Source organism: Eschrichtius robustus, chromosome 2 (assembly GCF_028021215.1).
Source record: "Eschrichtius robustus isolate mEscRob2 chromosome 2, mEscRob2.pri, whole genome shotgun sequence".
In the NCBI taxonomy this organism is placed as follows: Eukaryota; Metazoa; Chordata; class Mammalia; order Artiodactyla; family Eschrichtiidae; genus Eschrichtius; species Eschrichtius robustus.
In genome coordinates this window covers 145,773,243-145,792,880 of record NC_090825.1, presented here as the reverse complement: position 1 = coordinate 145,792,880, position 19,638 = coordinate 145,773,243, and the positions used below count along the sequence as shown (strand labels likewise).

The 19,638-nt window shown below is 49.3% G+C and overlaps 1 protein-coding gene across 2 annotated transcripts in view; it reads right to left on the bottom strand.

The window, feature by feature from the left end:
• KCNIP1 (potassium voltage-gated channel interacting protein 1) overlaps positions 1-19,273 on the bottom strand; it is a 346,372-nt gene extending 327,099 nt beyond the window's left edge. For both annotated transcript variants that reach the window (XM_068534614.1, XM_068534615.1), the window contains exon 1: positions 19,186-19,273. In XM_068534614.1, the coding sequence (XP_068390715.1) occupies positions 19,186-19,273 (88 nt within the window). The remainder of the gene's footprint in view (positions 1-19,185) is intronic.
• Positions 19,274-19,638: the final 365 nt, after the last annotated feature.

Here is a 19,638-nt window from a genome sequence, read left to right as displayed (position 1 = left end):
TGAGATCCAATGGTGTACAGAACCAGGGTCCTGTCCCTGGGCTTTTTGGAACGAATCAATGACTTTTTTGTCAGCTCCAGTCCTGAGCTGGACATGAAGTTAGGCTGGTGTCCCTGAAGCTCCTCCCGGAGCTGTGATTCCAGGTGCAGCCCCTGGGGGTGAATCCTATCTCCACTTCCGCCAGATTGCATCCCCCTGATTCTCACTTGTTTCATCTATAAAAGAGAGACTCCCCCTTTAGGGTAGTTGGGAGGGCTAATGAAGGTTTGACACATAGTAGGTGGTCAAAATGGAAGCTGTTGTTATAACAGTAACAAGTAATGAATACTCAGATACTTCCAGAAGAAATTATACCAACAATAATGTTAACTAGCATTTATTGGTGCTTATTTATTCCTTGCCAGGAAGAGTGCTAAGCAGTTTGCCTTGTAAAAATTCAGTGAGGCCCTACTGAACCCACCTCACGGATAAGGAGAAGCAAAATAAGACAGTGGTTTATATATGTGGACTTGTAATGCATACTGCCTGGCTTCAAATACCCAAACCTGTTGTTCTCTAGCTGGGTGACTTTGGGCAAATAACCTCTCTGTGCCTCAATTTCCTCGCTTGCAAAACAGGAATTAATAATAATATTTCCCTTTTGGGGGTTGTTGGTATTAAATGAGTTATTGTGTAATGTTCCTAGAATAACGACTGGCACATGGTAATTGCTATATAAGATATTATGAGAAACTGAGGCTCTAAGAGATCATTGGCCAAGGTCAACCATATAGTAAGTGAGGAACTGGGAATCAAGCCTTGGGCTGGGTGATTCCAGAGCCTGACCTGTCAACCGCAGTAGTTGAGCTGATTCAGCTGAAGGGCTGAGGGACCCATCCACCCAAAGACCCGGGGGCCAGGTAAGGAACAGTTTTGCATCCCGGGAACCCCGTGGTGTCCTCATGTAAGTCAGGGATCTGGGGGAGCACCTGGAATCTGCACCAACTTCTGTCACTTGCAGCCAGGGATCCCTGATGCAGCTTCACATCCTCCAGGTTCTTACTGAAGACAATCCTTCCAAGGGGAGGTAGCACACCATTCCCTGAAGTTTCTTCCTTCTGAGGTCAGGGACTTCTCAAGAGCCCTGTGAGTCTAGAAAGTCCCGGTTGGGGTACTGTCCTATAGTTCTTTGGGGGAAATTAGGTAAGGGGTACATGGGACCTGTCGGTGTTATTTCTTACAACTGCACGGGAATCTACAAGAAGAGAAAAGTCCCCATCATGAGTCTCATTTATAGGGCTTCTTTTGCATATGCCCTCCATGCACCTGCATTTGGGGCTGAAATACACAGAAACTCAAGATTATCCAAACAGCCCCTGCAGGGGAAAAGGCCATGACCTTCTAGCAAAAAGTACCTGGGGATGCCCACCCCACTGCTCCATGCGTTATTAACAATGACCTTCATTTGCTTGAGACAAATGCCGTCCTCCTGTCAACGAATTTGGCCCACTTCTATCAAATCCCATACCTGCCTGTTGCTCACAGAACTTCGTGGCCAAGACGAGAGTGACATAATGGGCATTTAAGCATGATGGAGTTAGACACGGAGGAAAATGGTTTTGGAATAATGGCTGCCTGGGAGCAGAGAGCCCTCATCAGTTCTTAAAAAAATCACTCTGCTAATGAAGTCTAGTGCTTCCACTGTTTTTGCTTTTTCTCTCCTGAGCCAGTGACTCACACCTGAAGAGGTGCACCTGGATCGCTCCCTGCAACCTCCCAACTCAGATCGCCTGGTGGAGGTCAGCGGCAAGGGGAGGAGGAGGGGCAGAGAGTGCCTGCCTTCAAGGAGCTGATCATCTTCTTGACGCTCCTTCTCCCTCCTCCCCTACCACTATCAAGGGCTTCCTTCTCCACAGCGAAGAACGTAATTTATGCAAATTCAAAGTAATGCAATGTAAAAATATTAATAAAATCTCAATTTTTGTGACTTCCTGAAATGATGCCAGCCTCCCCGACCCCCATCAACAATTCATCTAAAATTCCTCCTAATTTCAAAACACGTTGGGTGTGTGGATTGTAGACTGCATCACTCTATTACTAATTGGCAGTACAGGCTGGTGCATAAGAATAGTCAATGCCTTTTGCAGTTGGGGGAATTTGAATTATATGAAATATTTGCAAAGATACTGTTTGAACAAAGTGCAGCTGTCTTATACCTCACCAGCCACTGCCCTTTCACACGTAGGGAAAAGAGTAAGACCAAAGGAAAATCAGGAAGACATGAAGAAATTCACTACACTCTACGGTAATGGTTCTCAAAGTGGAGGAATGCAAGGTCAAAACTCTTTTTATAATACTATTTAGATACTATTTGCTTGTTTTGGCTCTCATTCTCTCACCAGCATACGTGGAATTTTTCAGAGCTTATGTGACATGTGATATCACAAAAGACTGAATGCAGACATGAGAAGCCAGCAGTCTTCTACTGAGCCAGACAAAAAAGAGATTTGCAAAAAGGGAAAACAGTGCTACTTTTCTCAATAATTTTTTTGAAAATGTAATTATTTCTCATAAAAATGTGGTCTTTTTGTTAACATGTAATGGGTATACCATTGTTATTTTTAAATAAATTCATTTAAATGAAACATTCTGAGTTTTCATTTCTAAATGGTAAACATTAGTTAATATAACCCATATAAACCAAATCTCTTTGGAGTCCCAACATATTTTAAGATCGTAGAAGGATTCTGAGACCAGGTAGTTTCAGAACTGCTGGCCTGGTGAGTCCAGAGACAGACAGGGGCCCCCTGCTCTTCCCAGCCATGGCCTGTGCGCATCCAAAACCCTCCTCTAAGTTTCATCAGATTCCCACTGGGGGCCAGGAGGACAGCGTCCATTTTCCCCATCTCTCCTGGTTCCGGGTTGTCTCTTCCACAGGTGGGTTAGTTTATGGACTATCTTCCTATCCACAGGTGCTTTCCTGGAACTTCGTCACGTCAATTCAAATACAGAATTCAGCATCCTCCTAGATTTCCACAACTCTCCCTTCTCACTCATATCAAGCCTGTGCTCATCAGCCAACTTCCTTAAATGCTAAGGAGGTTGGGGAAGAGATGTATATAAATGCAAAGCAATCAACTCCAACTGAATGTTGGACCGAGGTGGTGATTCATCCCAAAGCTTGCACCTTCCGCCTCAATTAGAGAGACTTCAATCTCCCATAATCTCCCGCATCTCACACCAACTTCCCTCGATGTAGATAAAAGAAAAACAGGGGTTTACTTAGCATCTGCAGCTTTAAGACTCATCTTCTCTCTCCACTCCCGGTGAGACTGTTGCCCTGAGCCCTCATCTGTCAATCCTGGAGCCTCTACTTTTCGACACTCCTTTGATTTCTTATATTCAAATGCAAACTCATATTCTCTGAGGGTCAGTAGTTCTTTAAAGATCATCTAGTGCTTCTTCACTTTCTGATCTGGTGCTTGAACCCTCCCTATAACATTCCCCTTTAGAAACAACCTACGTCAACATCTCTTTTGACAAATAACTCACTGTACTGGGAGGTAGCTACTTCCATTTGGGGATGTATTTAGCAAATTACATCCGGAACAAGAATCTATCTTCCGTAATGGTAATAAGAGTTAACATCTGTTGAGCACCGTAGGCCAGGATCGGGGCTAAACCCTTACATGTAAGGTCCATTTAACCCTAACAATATCCTTTACGCTATTATTACGATCTCCACTTCATAGAGGCAACGAGGCAATGAAGGCACAGAGATTTAACTCGCCGCAGGTCAGAAGTCAATAAATAGCAGTTAGTAAATAGCAGAGCTGGGATTCAAACCTGAACAGTATGGCTTCAGGCTCTACTCTCTAACCACTGTGCATCCTGCCCCTTAATCTCTGCCCCATATCAAAAATGGGAAATTCCCAGCAGGGCAAGTTCAGTACTGAGAGCTCTTTTTAAGTGCCTCTATATACCTTCCCATGGAGCCGAGGCTCTCAAATAGCTCCCTGGAGCCACACCTCTGAAGAGTCCACAGATGTGGAGTGAGGCCCAACCATATGCATCTGAAAAAGCTCTGCAAAGATTCTGATGGGGAAACTGCCAAGATGGACAGGCAGATGAGGTTGGCTACAATCTGCCTGACGCTGTGATCACCCAGCCCACAGCCCATGAAATACCTGGCACCAAGAAGGCATGCTATGGCCACATCAATCCCTGACATGGTCTCTCTATTAAAAAGCAGAATGGAAGAGAGGCTGGGCTGACTTGTCCCTTTCTCAGGGATCCCAGACTTCTCTCAGTCAACCCTGCTTTTTTTTCCCAAGTGTTCCCAAACCACTGGTTCAATAGTCCATTCTAGGATGTGTCCAGGAGTTGACAGCATATTTATTTATACATAGCTTTAGAATTTTCTTTTGCAATCATTAATAAAAAATTGAGCTATGTGACACTTTCTTGGTCTCTAACTAATTTTTCTGTGGCTCTGTTGGCCATGCAAGTGGTAGTCTTGGAAACATCTCATATATATGTGTCTTTTTTTTTTTTAATTTATTTTATTTTATTATTATTATTACTTTTTGGCTGTGTTGGGTCTTTGTCGCTCCGCGCGGGCTTTCTCTACCTGTGGTGCGGGGACCACTCTTCGTTGAGGTGAGCGGGCTTCTCATTGTGGTGGCTTCTCTTGTTGCAGAGCACGGGCTCTAGACGCGTGGGCTTCATTAGTTGCAGCACGGGGGCTCAGTAGTTGTGGCTCACGGGCTCTAGAGCACAGGCTCAGTAGTTGTGGCGCACGGGCTTAGTTGCTCCGTGGCATGTGGGATCTTCCCAGACCAGGGCTCGAACCCGTGTCCCCTGCACTGGCAGGCGGATTCTTAACCACTGTGCCACCAGGGAAGCCCCATATATATGTGTCTTTAAACCCCATTTTATATGCCCTCCGTTGGTTCTTTCCAACTCCTGGAACTGAAATTTTCTGAGCCACAAGGCAGAACCTCACTGGTTTGGAGTAGCCTGAGCCCTCTGAGCACCTGGGAGCCTCTTAGCCATGCTGGACCATCACGTCCAGTCTTTCACCTTGTGGGGAAGATGGGAAACCCAAACAGAAATGGGTGTCAGGTGCCCCTCCATCAGATCACGTGCCCCAAGCAAACTCGGTTATATTTACTGAGTCAGTTGTTTTTACTCTCTCTCTCAGAACACGTTTTAAAAGCCTTTTTCTTATTCTTAAATTTTGAGGGAGGTAAGTTTCAGCTTAGTGTAACCTTATTCTTCTGGTTCTAAACTACATGTTTCATTTGTGTTTGGAGAGGGGGCCTGCAGGGAAGAAAGCTCAGAAAAGTGAGAGTTCGAATCTGGCTTGTCTGTGACCCTGGGCAGTTTATTTACTCTCCCTGAGACTCCGTTTCCTCAACTGGAAAATGAGCATAACATCTTTTGTTTTATAGGGCGCTTGTGATGACTCAGTGCAATACTAAACGTGAAGCGCTCAGCACAGTGTCGGGTGTATAAAAGATGCTCTGCAAATGTTCACTCTCTATTTGAGCAAACGTGTCTCCTTCCTCTGATTATACAGATTCTTCTCTGTTTGAGCTCAGAGAGCTTCCCAGCACCCCTCTTTTCTCATGCACAACTTCTCACTTCTCTTTCTTGTGGGCGTCACTGAGGACCATCTTGCATCTCTCTCCCTTTCAATCTGTTTCTAGCTGTGTTCTGTCTTAAAAATTTCTGCCACAGAGAGAGACTGTCTTTGCTTTGAACTTTCTTGAATCTACTTGTATAAACTCAGTTCTGGAGGAAAAGCAGTACCTGGTTGAACCGTCCAAGGGCCAAAGGACCAGTTTCCATGATAGTCCACTTCATGCGAGAACCACCAACATTGACAACAATAGGTCTGGCTGGAATAATTCTCTCAGTGTGAGGCAGGCAAATCCCTCGGCCCAGAAATCAGGCTTAATTGGAAATTAAATTGCATTTCCATGCCAACTGCAGGATGCTTATATCCACAGCTAATTTATCAAGGTGATGCCTCATCCAGGAAGCCCATGGAAATAGAGTGGCTGCATCAGCAAGGCTACAAGCTTGTGTCTGATGAGATGAACTTTCTTTAAAGTGCAACTTGAACCCTTCAAGTTCCTCATATGGGGGTTTTTGCACTTACTGGCTGCCTCCTCTGTGCCAGGCACTGTGCCAGGGCCTGGAGATGTGGATGCTGGCGGGAAACGGCGCTGCCTTCTCCCTGCTCTGTGCCAGTGGCAGAAGGAGAATCCCATAAGCAAAAGATTCCCAAGCCACAGCACTTTACTTAGCTATCCAGGGTTGAGTTGTTTAGGAAGGTAGAGAGCATTACGGATAACTTCATGGTTAAGAATCTGATTTCTATATTGAACGCTGATACTAGTCGTTCACAACGAACAAGGGTGGCCAGATTCTTCACCCAGCCCTTTACACTCATGTATTCCATTCTCCAGGCAATGGTGGGAAATAAATACATGATGATTATCATTATCCCCATTTTACTGATGAAGAAATTGAGACCTAGGAAGTACGTAACTTGCCTGAGGTCATTGTCACCCAATTAATTGATGGTAGAGCTGGGATTTAAACTAAGGTCATTTCATAGCAGAGCCAATGCCTTTAAAGGCCAGATTACACTGCTCCTTTATTTCCCCCAACTTTTAGTTCTAAAAATGTCCAACTACAGAAGAGTTGCAAAATTAGTATCTAGGAGACGCATACCCTTCACCTTGGCTCCCAAATTATTATCAATACTTTGCCATATTTGTACTCCTTCTGTGTGTGTGTGTGTGTGTGTGTGTGTGTGTGTGTGTGTATTTGTTTTTCTGAATCATCTGAGGCTAGGCTCAGGGACATAAAACACAAGTCTGGTTTGGAAACCTCATGGGGACGAGTTTGGCTGGAGAATGTGTTTGTAGCTGCGGAGACACGAGCAGGAAGCAGGCTGAGACCATGAGATGCCGGCTGTGACAGCCAGGCCTGGAAGTTTGGGGTGAGCTCTAACATGGAGAGGACAGGCAGTGATACAGTGCAGTGAGAGCATAAATTTTATTGAAGGTATTGGGAAGAATTAAAAAATTAAAGATGTGTATTCAGAGAATGGTATTTTTATGGTCTGATTAAATATACATGCTTATTGAAGGCAAGGCAGACAATACAGTTCTTTTAACAAGAAGAACTTTAAAAAATAACCATTGATCTCAACTAAAACCCAGGATATTTCAGTTTATTTCTTTTCTGTTTTACTTTTTCTGCCCACCTATCTATTCACAGATTGGAACCTCATTGTACTTATAGTTTTGTATCCTGATTTTTCACCTTATATTATGTCAATAGCATTTCTGCTTGTTATTAAGTAGTCCTCAAAATAATTTTTCGAAGGTTTAATATTATTACATCAGATGGATGAACCAAAATTCAGTTAGCCCACTATTTTTTGACTGAAGTTGAGATTGTCTTCAATTTTTCACTATTATAATGTAGTACCATGATGAACACTGCTGAATAAAAGTCTTTGTGTACATCTCTGACGATCTGCTTAGAACAGACTTCTAGAAGTAGGGCTCTCTGGTCAAAGGGTTGCATGGACTATCTCTTTGTTTGGCGCTGGTGTGGGGGAGACAGGAGGGGAGAAGTGGAAAGAAATGCAGTCTGCGGGTTGCAGCAAAGCAGTGAGACGTGATGAGAGTTTGGACTTTGGGGACAGCGTTGAGAATGGAAAGAGTGACAAGCAAGAGAAACACCAGGGAGAAATAATCAATAGAACTCAGTGAGCAAGATAACGGAAGGTGCAAACTGGGGACACATACAGAGAAACAGTGAAGTCAGGAGAGAGAGGTCTGCTTTGCTTTTACGAGGGTTGAGTAGAGGGCACAGGAAGACATTCAAATTGAAGGACTTATGATCCATCCTCCCTCCCTCCCTTTCTTCCTTTCTCCATTCATCCCTCCATTGAGTCAGGATCATCGACACCTTGCTAAGGGGGTAAGTGTGGTTGGAAAGATGGACTTGGGAAGACAGAATACAGAACTGGGGCCTTTAATGGGCACGCAGGGCAGAGACTTTCAGGAAAAGAAAGTGGATTCAGAGGCCCAGGTTCAAGGGCCAGCTTTGCCACCCACCAGGTGGTCTCCCCCTGGGCTTCTTGTCTGCCTGGTGGACCTCTCAGCTTCCCCTGAGGGCCTACTATGTGCTGGGCCCTGTGCCAGGTGCTGGGGAAGCAGCAACGGCCAGGACTGTCCCTGCCCTTGTGAAGCTGGACTCTCAGGGCACAAGCCAGACCAGAAACAAATGAGTAAATGTGTGATGTAACTGCAGGAGGGCTATGCGGGAAAATGAGGCAGCGTTGGGTGGGAGGAAGTGCCACTGTGCACAGCGGGGGCGACTGTAGACAGGAGGGGATCTGAATGAAGTGCGGGAGAGAGCCAGAGGAGAGCTGGCAGAGAGTGTCCAGACGGAGCGTCAGTAACCGTCAGGACCCAGAGGCTGGAGGAGCTGGGGTTCCAGCAAAAACAACATGGCCTGGTGGCCGGGGTGCACTCCTGGAGGAGAATGCCACCAGAGCAGGAGGCCAGAAATGCCGGGACAGATCACGCGAAGGCTGCAGACCATAGATGAAAGTCTGCATTTGACTCTGAATGTGGCAAGAAACCACTGGAGACAAGAGTTGTGAGCAGGGCGATTATGTCTTTTAAAAATATGGGAGTGGATGAATAGCAATGGTTGAATGGATTAAAAAAAATTATGGTATATCCCTACTCTGGAGCATTATTCAGCCTTAGAAAGGAATGAAATTCTGACACATGCTACAACATGGATAAACCTTGAAAACATTATGCTAAGTGAAATAAGTCAGACGCCAAAGAGCAAATACAGTGTGATCCTACTTATATGAGGTACCTAGAATAGTCAAGTTCATAGAGACAGAAAGTAGAATAGTGGAAAGGGGCTGGGGGGGTGAGGGTGGAGGGAATGGGGGATTATTGTTTAATGGGGACAGAGTTTCAGTTTGGGAAGATGAAAAGTTCTGTAGGTGGATGGGGATGAGGGTTGCACAACAATGCGAAATGTAATTAATGCCACTGAATTGTACACCTCAAAATGGTTAAAATGGTAAATTTTATGCTATGTATATTTATGACAATAAAAAGATATGCGAAAGGATGCTATGCAAAGAATTGTCTCTGGGGTGTATTACTTTCCTAGGACTGCCTTAACAAAATACACAGACTGGGCAACTTAAACAACAGAAATTTATTTTTTTCGTGGTTCTGGAGGCTGGAAGTCCAAGATCAAGGTGCTGGCAAGTTTGGTTTCTGGTGAGGCCTCTCTCCTCTGCTTGTAGATGGTCACTCTGTCCTTCTTGCTGTGTCCTCACACGGCCTTTTCTCTATGTGTGTGTCTCTTCCTCTTCTTATAAGGACATCGGTCCTATTGGATCAGGTCTCCACCCTTATGACCTCATTTAACCTTAACTTCCTTTTAAAAATCTTACCTCCAAATACAGTTACATCGAAGTTAGCACTTCAACTTATGAATCTGGGGGGACACAATTCAGTCCATTACAGGGGTGATGATGTTGAGGGATTGGACGCAGAGTGTTTCTTTGGTACTGTATGGGATCTTCAGAGTCACAGCTCTGGCTTTGTGATCTTGGGCAAGTTATTCAACCTCTCCCAGCTCCAGGATGGGAATAACAAAAGTAGGTAACTCACAGGGTCAGGGCTGGATTGACTGCAGGGATCCTTGTAAAGCCCCAGCAAACCAGTAGCACTCCAGGGACGGTGGCAATTGTTATTCCTCCTATGGGGCCTGTGAGTTTGGCATGACAGGCTGCTGTTTCGAGACTCGTGAAGCAAGGACAGGGTTAATCAGCCCAAGGATGGCAGGAGCATCCTGCAGTCCCATATGCCTGGTGGCGTAGGAGTATCCCAGGCTCCAAGGCACAGCGGGTTCCCAGCTGATGTTTACAGATAGCAAGCTGCAAGCCTGGGCTTGGCTCTGCCTGTCAAGCACAGATGGTTTGAAAAATGACACCCAAACTGGCTCAGGGTTAATCAAAAGATTACAGAAAGAAAATTGGGGTAGGCTAACTCCAGCCTCTCAGACACAAGCCTCAGAATCACATCTCCCTCCCTGATTCCTGCCCAATTATCTGCCTCTGCTTCTAAACCACCTCATTCCAGCAAGAAGTGAAAATTGGCTAGACTGAAATTACAATGGCAATGCTTGCTGGGTGGTATTTCATTTCTTTCCCCTCCCTGCAGTCTCAGCTGTCAGGCTAGTTCTCCCATATTTTTCTGTGGTTTGACTGGAGAGGGGGAATATGTGGATGATGGTCTGGGGTGTAATCTGGGGGGTACAGGTCTCCGCAGAATCCTCCAAGCTGTGCTGCTTCGGTCAGAATGGAGGCCTTGAAACCTTGATTTCTCAAATAAGAGCATGTGTCGCCTCTTGGTCAAGCTGGGGAAGAACCAGTTTTGTCTTTTTTACTTTCCTAGGCCGGGTCTGAGTTTTAGAAATGAAGGGAGCATCATATAGGAAGTAAAACTGGAACTTGGAGACAGGCAGCCTGACTTCCAATTCTGGCTCTGTCCCGAGCTGGCTGTGTGACCCGGAGCCAGGCCCCTTCCCGTCCTGAAGCTCAGAACTTCTTATCTATAAATTGGGTTAACGAGAGCTCTCCACCTTCTAGGGTTCTTGTGCGTATCAAATAAAATTGTGTGTGCGGTGCTTAGAGCAATGTCGGGCACAGAGCAGGTGCCATGCGTAGTGTTGCAATGATTGCTATAAAATCTTAAAATTCCAAAACTGGAAGGGACGCTTGAAGCTAGCAACTCCCTCATTTTAGTGATGAAGAAACAGAGGCCCAGAGAAGGGAAGGGTCCGGAATCGAAGGCCCAGCTCCCAATCTGCTACTCTTTGTAGTTCTAAGACCACAAGAAGGAACACAATGGCTTCAAGAAGAGAGGACCATGGTGTGCTTTAAGTTCATGGTCCTCCTGCCCTCATCCCAACAGGAGGAAGGCTTTCTTCCGTCTCCAGACTCTGAGGAGTACAGGGAGTGGGATCCCTGGCAATGGTAAACGTTTTTCCTCATGTCTCTTCCTGGAGTCCTGGCTTCCATTGCATCCAGATGGCCTGGGGTGCCTGTACAAGTTTCTCATCTCTGCTTCTTCTGCACAACTCCCTGCCCTCCAGTGGGGCCCTCAGAGCCTGGGTCCTCCCTCCTGCCCTTCCAGTTGGGGCGCAGATGGACACTGAGGAGGAACCCGACCTCCCCTTTGCGCATCTGGCCAGCTGTAGTGGGCGGGCAGCAAGGGCCATCCCACAGAGCACTGGAGAACTGGGATGGGAGAATGGCCAGGCCCCTGGTCTAGCTTGCACTGATCTCTCATCTCATCAAGGTCACTGTGGCTGGTGGCTTCTGTCAAACTCCTGCATAGAAATTCAGAACAGGGAGATGGGGCGTGGAGGCCTCTGAATCAGCCTGACAAAGCCCAGACCTCAAAAAGGGACTCCAGTCTCACAGCCTGATGTTGCTGGGCAGGAAACATGATTAGTCATCATTTATTCAACATCCATCTGGTGCTCAAGGCATCACCAATAAGCCCCATGCAGTGAGTGCCCATGTTCTCACAGGGGCAAGGGGATGGCCAATAAAAACAAAAACCACTAACTGAAAAGGATAATTTCGGCTGTTGACAAGTTCCCGATTACGGAAGATGTAATTGAGAGTGACTGGGCGTGGAGGGGGCAACTTTGGAGGAGCTGTACATCTAGAGAAGAGCCGGAAGAAGACTTGACTCATAGCCTTGTTTCTTTCGGCTCTGCCTCCTTTCTGTTGGCTACGAGTCCGAGGTTTAATTGCATGAAAAGAAGAGAAGGGTAGGAAGTTGGCTTTTCCTGGGCAGCTGTTATGTGCTGGGTGCTGGGTATGCCACGTGCACCATCTCCTCGTAGCCCCATGAGGAGGGAATTACTGGCCCCATTTCCCAGAGGAGGACACAGACTCAAGGTGGCACATGGCTTGTCCCTGGCTATCCTGCCAGAAAGTGGCAGGATTTGAACCCAGGACCGTCTGGCTCCAGAGCTGTGCCCTTGCTTGCCCTGCATCTTCCTGCCGCCCATGGCTGCCTCACATGACCACGTCCGCTCTCAGGAATCAACAGCTGTCTGGGACTTGGGACTTGCGGTCTGATGAGAGAGGTGGTCTGGGGAAGATTCTGTGGCCTGGAAGATTCTGGAATCCTAAGAAGAATGGGGAAGGTGAGGGTCACACTGGCAGGGCCAGGGACCTCTGGGCCTCCAAAGGCTGATTAAGACCTGATTTGATCCACTCCACCCTGTGTGTTTGTACTGCAGCCCTCCCGCCTGCCAGAGGGGCCCATTTCCAGCTACTTTTAATTTGGAACAAACCAGCCGGTCCCCCGTGGTCCTAGAGTTAATAGGATGTCTGTGCAGCAGGGCTAGGATAAGCAGCTGAACAAATTATTCCTGCCTAGTATTGGTGTCATTTGGAAGAAAGGACCAGTGGCCCCAGGGAGGGACAGCCTTGGCAGGTGGCGGAGGTCCCACCTTCCTCTCTCTCCTCTGCTATGGGACAACAGGGACCCCAGAGAGCTCCTGGTCAGCAAAATGAATCAGGGAGTGATGGGTCTGCTACGGAGGGGCAAGGACAAGAGACCTGTAGGCTGGGATGAGGCCTACTGGACATGGGAGAGCCAAAGCGAGCACACTGCCCACCCTGGCAGGCTCTGGCTTGGGACTGGAGAGGCAGGAATGGACCAGAATATTGGAACTGTCTGCCTATGACAAGGCACAAGCACTCAGAGGTTCCCAGTTGCAACCAGGGAGGGCGCTGAGCTAACATGAGCCCTTTGCTCGCCTGAATGGCCAGGACAGCAAGCCAGCTGGGGCCCGGGCTGGTGGGGACTCTACCTTCCCCAGCAAAGGGAAGTGCACACAAGCTGAGCTGCTCAGGAGGCAGGAGGTGCCCTCCTTCTGGCAGAGGGCACTGTCACATCTCACAGGTTCCAAGATCCCCAGAGTCAAGGTCATTGCTTTTTTTAGACAATTCTAGTAATTCTAGACTGCCTGGTGCCCTAAAACTTGTGTATTTCTCCACTGGCAAGACAGCTTCTCACACTTGCCCTATAAGAATGGAGAGCAGTGAGGGAGGGCCCCTCATGGGTGAGGAGCTTGAGACAGCAGGTGTCTGGGCCCCAGCGCACCTGTCCCAGAGGTGATAGTGCCGCCAGGAGAGCACGCATGGGTCTGTCTTGCTGACCTTGGCCTGTGGGGCGTTCCCTTCCCCCATCAAGCTTATTCCTTAACCCAGGTCATGCCACATAACGGAATTTGTCCCAACCCCTTGCAAGACAGGTGGCTGCACTGAAACAACCCAGCAGGTACAACAACCATTTCTGACAAACCCACCTACAAAATTAGTGGGAAGCTGGTGGCACTCTGCCGGTGACAAGGTGGGGAGCAAAGCCCGCAGGGGCATCCTCTCCAGCCCCGTGGAGAGGCAAGCACCTGGTCTTGACCCCAGTAGAACTCAGGTTCTTTTCCAGCCCTGCCACTCATTGCCACCTGGGCGACCTGGCTAAGCTAAAGGTCCGTTTCCTTAAAACAATTAAAATGGAGATTGCAATGCCTACTTCCAGGGTCAGGATGGGGCAAGGCAAGAGAGGTGCCTAGGGCATGCCGTTTAAGGTGCTCAGCTCCCGGCAAGTGCAGGATGCCCTCTTGACCTGCTTGCTGCCAGCCTGTGACTTGTATTATCCTTGTTAAATTAGAAAACAGCCTTGCGTGGTTGATATTGCTATTATCTCCAATGATCAGGGAAGAACCTAGGTTTTGGGAGGTTGTGCAACTCACCCAAGCTCACACAGCTGGTGGACCACAGGGCTGGGACTCCAGCCCAGTCTGCCTGAGGGCAGAGCCCTCCCCACATTCAAGGTCAGTTTCTTGAGGCTCCTGAACAGCAGTGGGGGGTGGGGGAGGCAAGAGGAACGGCTTGTCTCCGATGGGTCTGAAGCTGAGGTCTTGCCTAGCACACAGAGAACCGACCTGGGTGGGGAGGGAGGGGGAGCTGGGGCTCCAGGGCAAGGTTCTTGAGATAAATCTTACACGGTCAGCACCGCCCCCCTTCCGACCCCCGCTTCCGACCCCGCAGCTACGCGGGTGGCCAGGACAACTAGAAGCTCTCCTGGATTGGAGTTCTCCCTCCTGCTTTGCGCTGGCTTTGCCATCTGCACCTGGAGTGACGGATGGGTTCCCCAAAATGCAAAAGGAAATGGGCTTAAACCTCCTCAGCCAGAGTGGAGCCTGCACAACTTCTGGCTCCCGCCCCCAGCCCCGGGGTCTCTGCCAGGGCTGGGGAGCTAGCTGCGCAGGAAGAGGAGGAGACACGTTCCTCAGAGCCCGGTGTAACTGGGCATCCAAGGCAGGAGCTGAGCTTCTGGTAAGTTCTTCTTTAGGGCAGGGGAGGGCCTGGCTCTGGGAGTCACACTGCTAACTCCTAATCAGGGAATCAGGTGTGGGAAGTGGCTCGCGTGTCAGTCTCAGCACAGGGTGGAGCCCTAGGAAAGCAAGTTCAGCAGAGGGGAAGCAGCAAAAGTGCTGGAGACGAGAAGCTGCTCTCAGAGTCTGTGTCAGGGGCTCAAGAAACAAGCAGTGAGTGAGGAGTCTCTGCCTCAAGATGCTCACCACCCCAAGAGTACCAGCTAATCACTGAAGCAGCCCCACGGAGCATTGCCTCAGGACTTATTATGCGGGTATCTTTTTTTTTTTTTTAATTTTTATTGGAGTATAGTTGATTTACAATGTTGTGTTACTTTCCGCTGTACAACAAAGTGAATCAGTTGTGCAAATACATATATCCACTCTTTTTTAGATGCTTTTCCCATATGGGCCACTACAGAGTACTGAGTAGAGTTCCCTGTGCTACACAGTAGGTCCTTATTAGCGCAGGAAGCTTTACATACACAATCTCATTAAGTCCCGTAAGGAGGCCATTTACGATTCCATTTTATAGATTAGGTACCTGAGGCCAGAGAGAAGTAAGGGACCTGGCACGAGGCTCCCCAGCCAGTATGCAGAGAACGCAAGATGTCCTAGTCTGGCAACCAGTTGCCTTTGCCACTGCATAATTTGTTTGCAAACTCCTTTTAAGCTTTTTTTTTTTTTTTTTAACCCTTTTTAAACTCGTTTGTTAAATTTCAGAGAAGTCGAGTATGTGAAACAAATCAAAGTAGAGCTGAAGGGGCAGGAGCGAGGGTGCTAGGACACTCCCCCATCCCCCAAACACACACAACCTTCCCTCTTCTGACCATTTAAATGCCCTTCCCAAGACCCTAAGAAGCTCAGGCACGGTTCTGAATGATTTGTCTGGCTGGAGGCTCACCCTCTGACCATAGACTGAGCACCTCTGGGACAGGCGTGTGCACGGGGCTTCCTAGAAGCTCAGGCTACTACAAGTATCATCTCAGGGTGCCACGTAGCGCTGCTTCATTCATTTAATGCTATTGGCGGAGCACTCACTCTGGGCTGGACCCTGGATGCGTAGCTCCGGCTACAGTGGTGAATAAAAATGCGCGTGGGCCCTGCCCTCATAGAGCTTAAGTCAAGTGGGGAAGACGGCCTTAAGCAAACATGTTCCTCAAAGAGACACGGATCACATATTGTGATCAGAGCTGTGAAGGAAACGGTCAAAGTCAAGGCGGAGGACCTGATCTCTGAAAAGGACCTCCATGAGAAATCGGGGCCACTGGCAGCTGAGACCAGTGGAACGGGGCATTGCTGGCATCAGGGGGAGGTGGCCAGGACAGGAGCAGGCAGGACACAGAGGGGGTGGGCATGGGCCCTCCCTGTTCCCCAGTAATTCCCAAGGCAGGTAGGAAACAATAAATTGCCCCCAGGACCAGCAGGAGGTACCTGATCCTATGGAATCTTTACATTCCTCAATCCCGAAAGGAGCAAAGAGAAATACTTCTTCTAAAGGTTGGATTATTGCAAATCTAGGACTCAGTGTGATGAATAATGAATAAGTGAAATCACAATGGAAACCAGAAATCGTTAGGCAAATGTCATGTGTCCACGTAGGGTGTAATCTAAATTCACCTAGGGCCGGTCTATACATTAGAAAGACTGTTCTCCACTCTCCTGCTCTAGGCTTGGCTCTGCTCTCTTGGTCATTTATTTTAAAAATATTTACTGAACACCTGGGCTGGGCAGAACACTGGCTTCCCAGCCTGTGCCTGGCACAGAGCCAGGGCTGTGTAAACTCTTGGTGCCCTCTGTGGAGCCAGGAGGCATGATCGTGCCCTGATACCTGCTGTGGGTCGCCTGTCACATGAGTCTGAGAAAACTCAGTAGTGAAGCAGGTCAGAAGGAGTCCAGGCGGCCACTCGGTCCCCACTACCGGTCCCTGTGGAGCCCTTTCTGTGTCACACGGTTCTTCGTCTCCGGGATTCTGAGCAGAGAGAGGGGGCCGTCCTGACCCACTGGCTGGTTTCTCTGCAAAGGCTGACGCTCCCATGCTGCTCCCTCTGCCAGCACCAACCTCCTTCCACTGCCCAGCCCTGGCCCTCCTGCTCGGCTCAGTTTAGATGCCACTTTTGGAGGAGCCTCTTCACCTGCTCAGGCTATTCTTCTCTGTGCCCTTTGGCCCCCATGCCTCCCTCCTTCTCAGCACTCAGAGTGATGTCCCCGTGGGGTCTGTGTCTTTGGTCTGTGCTCCCACCGGAATGCACGTTTCTTGACGGAGGGCTCGAGTCCTATTCATCCATATGTCCGGTGTCTAATGAGTGTGGCGCAGCGCAGGTGCTCAGTAAATAAATGTCAAGTGGATGGTTGTGGGCAAATATGCAGACGAAAATATCATCCTCCTCATTTATTCAAATAGCCGTCCACCCTTTCTCTTAATCTCTCTGTCTCTCTCTTACACACACACACACACGCACACTTTTGCATACACTCTCTCTCCCTGACTGACCTCACCTGCTCACACTCACCCCCTCTTGAGGCATTATGTCCTCTGTCATCTCTCTCCCCCTGCCTGGAGTGTACAGACCTGCCTGCAGTCGGCTACATTAAAGAGATTTTGACCCTGGGCAGGCAGAGGGGTTGGCCTGGGTCACCCTCTCCAGACCCATGCCCATCTCAGTCCCTGACCTCTCCTTCATGTGGGGTCACTGCAACACACTCCGTAAAGGGATCCCGTGTCTCAGCGTCCCTGGATCCTTGAAACAGGGCTGGGAGGTGGATAGGTTAGCTTCATTTTACAGATGAGGAAACCGAGGCTCAGCAAAGCTGTGACTTGCACAGGGAGCGAAGCTGGAGTTGAGACCTAGGTTTCCTAAGTTCAGGCCAAAGCTCTTTGCATTGCATTTCTGGGAAGTAGCGACTGGGATAGAATGCTGCCCCTCACGCATCACCCCCTGAGATCCCGGGATCCTTGCGGAGAGGATTGAATGCGGGAACCCTGCACAATCCCCTAAGTCCTCTGCTCTCTCCGCCTCACCTCAGTCTATCCCACTTGGAGCCCCTAGTAATTCTGCCTGGCAGCCTGACCCTTAGCATTGGGCATTCAACCCACCTGAGCTTCCTGGAGGGGCAGTGCCCTATTTCAGAAGTGCAATGGGGACAGAACAGGAGCTATGAAAGGGCCAGAGAAAGGAGACAAGCAAAATCTCATCACTCCTTCTCCCATACCCACCTTACAATTTCATCATGCTGGACCTGCCGGGCAGCCGGGGACCTGAACCAGCTCATTAGAGATGGCCATACACAGCCTTTATATTCTCTCATTGTCACTTTTTTTTTTGGCTGCGTTGGGGCTTCCTTGCTGCGTGTGTGCTTTCTCTAGTTGCGGCGAGCAGGGGCTACTCTGTTGCGGTGCGTGGGCTTCTCATTGCGGTGACTTCTCTTGTTGCGGAGCACGGGCTCTAGGTATGCGGGCTTCCGTAGTTGTGGCACACGGGCTTCAGTAGTTGTGGCTCACAGGCTCTAGAGCGCAGGCTCAGTAGCTGTGGCGCACGGGCTTAGTTGCTCCGTGGCACGTGGGATCTTCTCGGACCAGGGCTTGAACCCGTGTCCCCTGCATTGGCAGACGGATTCTTAACCACTGCGCCACCAGGGAAGCCCTCTCATTGTCATTAAAAAAAATCCCCGATCAGGGGTATGTGGGCCTCCCTCCTTCCCCAAATACCCTGCCCGCCGCTTCCAGTGCATCTCCCCCAAAGAATCTTTCCTCCTGAACGAAGGGCATGAATATTTAAAGTCGCTTTTTCAGCCAGTGCAACCACATCTCGCTGCTGCTCTCTCTTTAAGTTTTATCTCCAGAAAGTTTGCCAGAGTGTCTCTGAGTCCCTCACACTCTTTGGTACAGAGTGTAACATGGGGCCCCAGAGACAGGGAGGCCCCCTGAGAAGTTAGCCTCCCCTCTGCATCCTGGGGCTGAATTGCACACGTGCAGTTCTAGTTCTGGTCCACAACCATACCTTCTGGGCTACCCAGGCAGTCAGACCTGAAAACTCCCTGCCACCCCTGTTCTTGGGGAATGGGCATAGGTAGGAGATGCAGAGGGACAGGGATCCAAAAAAAAGCAAAGGAATGATGAACAAAGCCCCAGAAACGCAAGACCCTGGAACCCAATGAGAGGAAGCTCTTGGCTCCTGACATCAGACCCAGAGCTGATATAGATCCTGTATTCACCAGTGCACGGTGGATTCCAGCCCCAGAGCCACCTCCTGCTGGCCCCCTCCAGCCTCTCTGTTCTGCAGAATTACTCACAGCCCACTGCATCAAATCTCTCTTTTATCAACAAGGCACAACACTCCGTGGATAACTTCTTGAAACTCTAGTCATGCTAAGCTGCTTCTAGGGCTCTGGGAAGGGTTCTGTCCCTCTGCCCGCCTGGAACCAATCAGCCACACACTGCCAAACCCATTTCCAAAGTTCCAGGCAATTACAGCCGGCTGAGCTCCCTGGCCTGGTGCCCGCCTGCTCGGGGTCAGGACCCAGGTTGTCAGCAACCCTGAAATCCAGCCCCCGATTTCTCCCCAGCTTCCTCTGAGACCCAGGCGCACGGGAATGGCCACACTTACCGCACCAAGGCACTCTGACCAGCCAGACCACACCAATACAGAAAACGAGGGTCAAGGCCAGGCTCCCTACCTTTGCTGAGGGTCCCAGTGATGAGCTTAAAGATGGTCTGGGCAAATTTCACGAACCCAAGCTTGCATCTTTGGGAGCAGCCGCTCATGGTGGCAGAGGGAAGGCAGGCTCTGTTGTCAGCACCCAGAAGGGAAGGCACCCACCTTGCGTGCCCCTGGAACTTGGAGCCTGCCTGGGCGAACCCTGAGAGAAGGACGCACCCCAGAAGCTACGGGAACAGCACAGCTGCCTCTGCAGTGAGTCCGGCTTCTGCATCCAGAGAGCCTGCAGGGCACGATAACTGCTCCCTTCCTTCCTGCCTCCCTCCACCCCCTCCCGCTGTCCACCCAAGTCCTCGCCACAGGAGGATCTCAGGATGTCAGGACTGGGGCAGCACTGCCAGGGCACAGGGTGCTCTGAGGGGACGGTGGAGGAGGGTGAAGCTGGGCAGCGCAGGGAGGGAGGAGCTGGAGC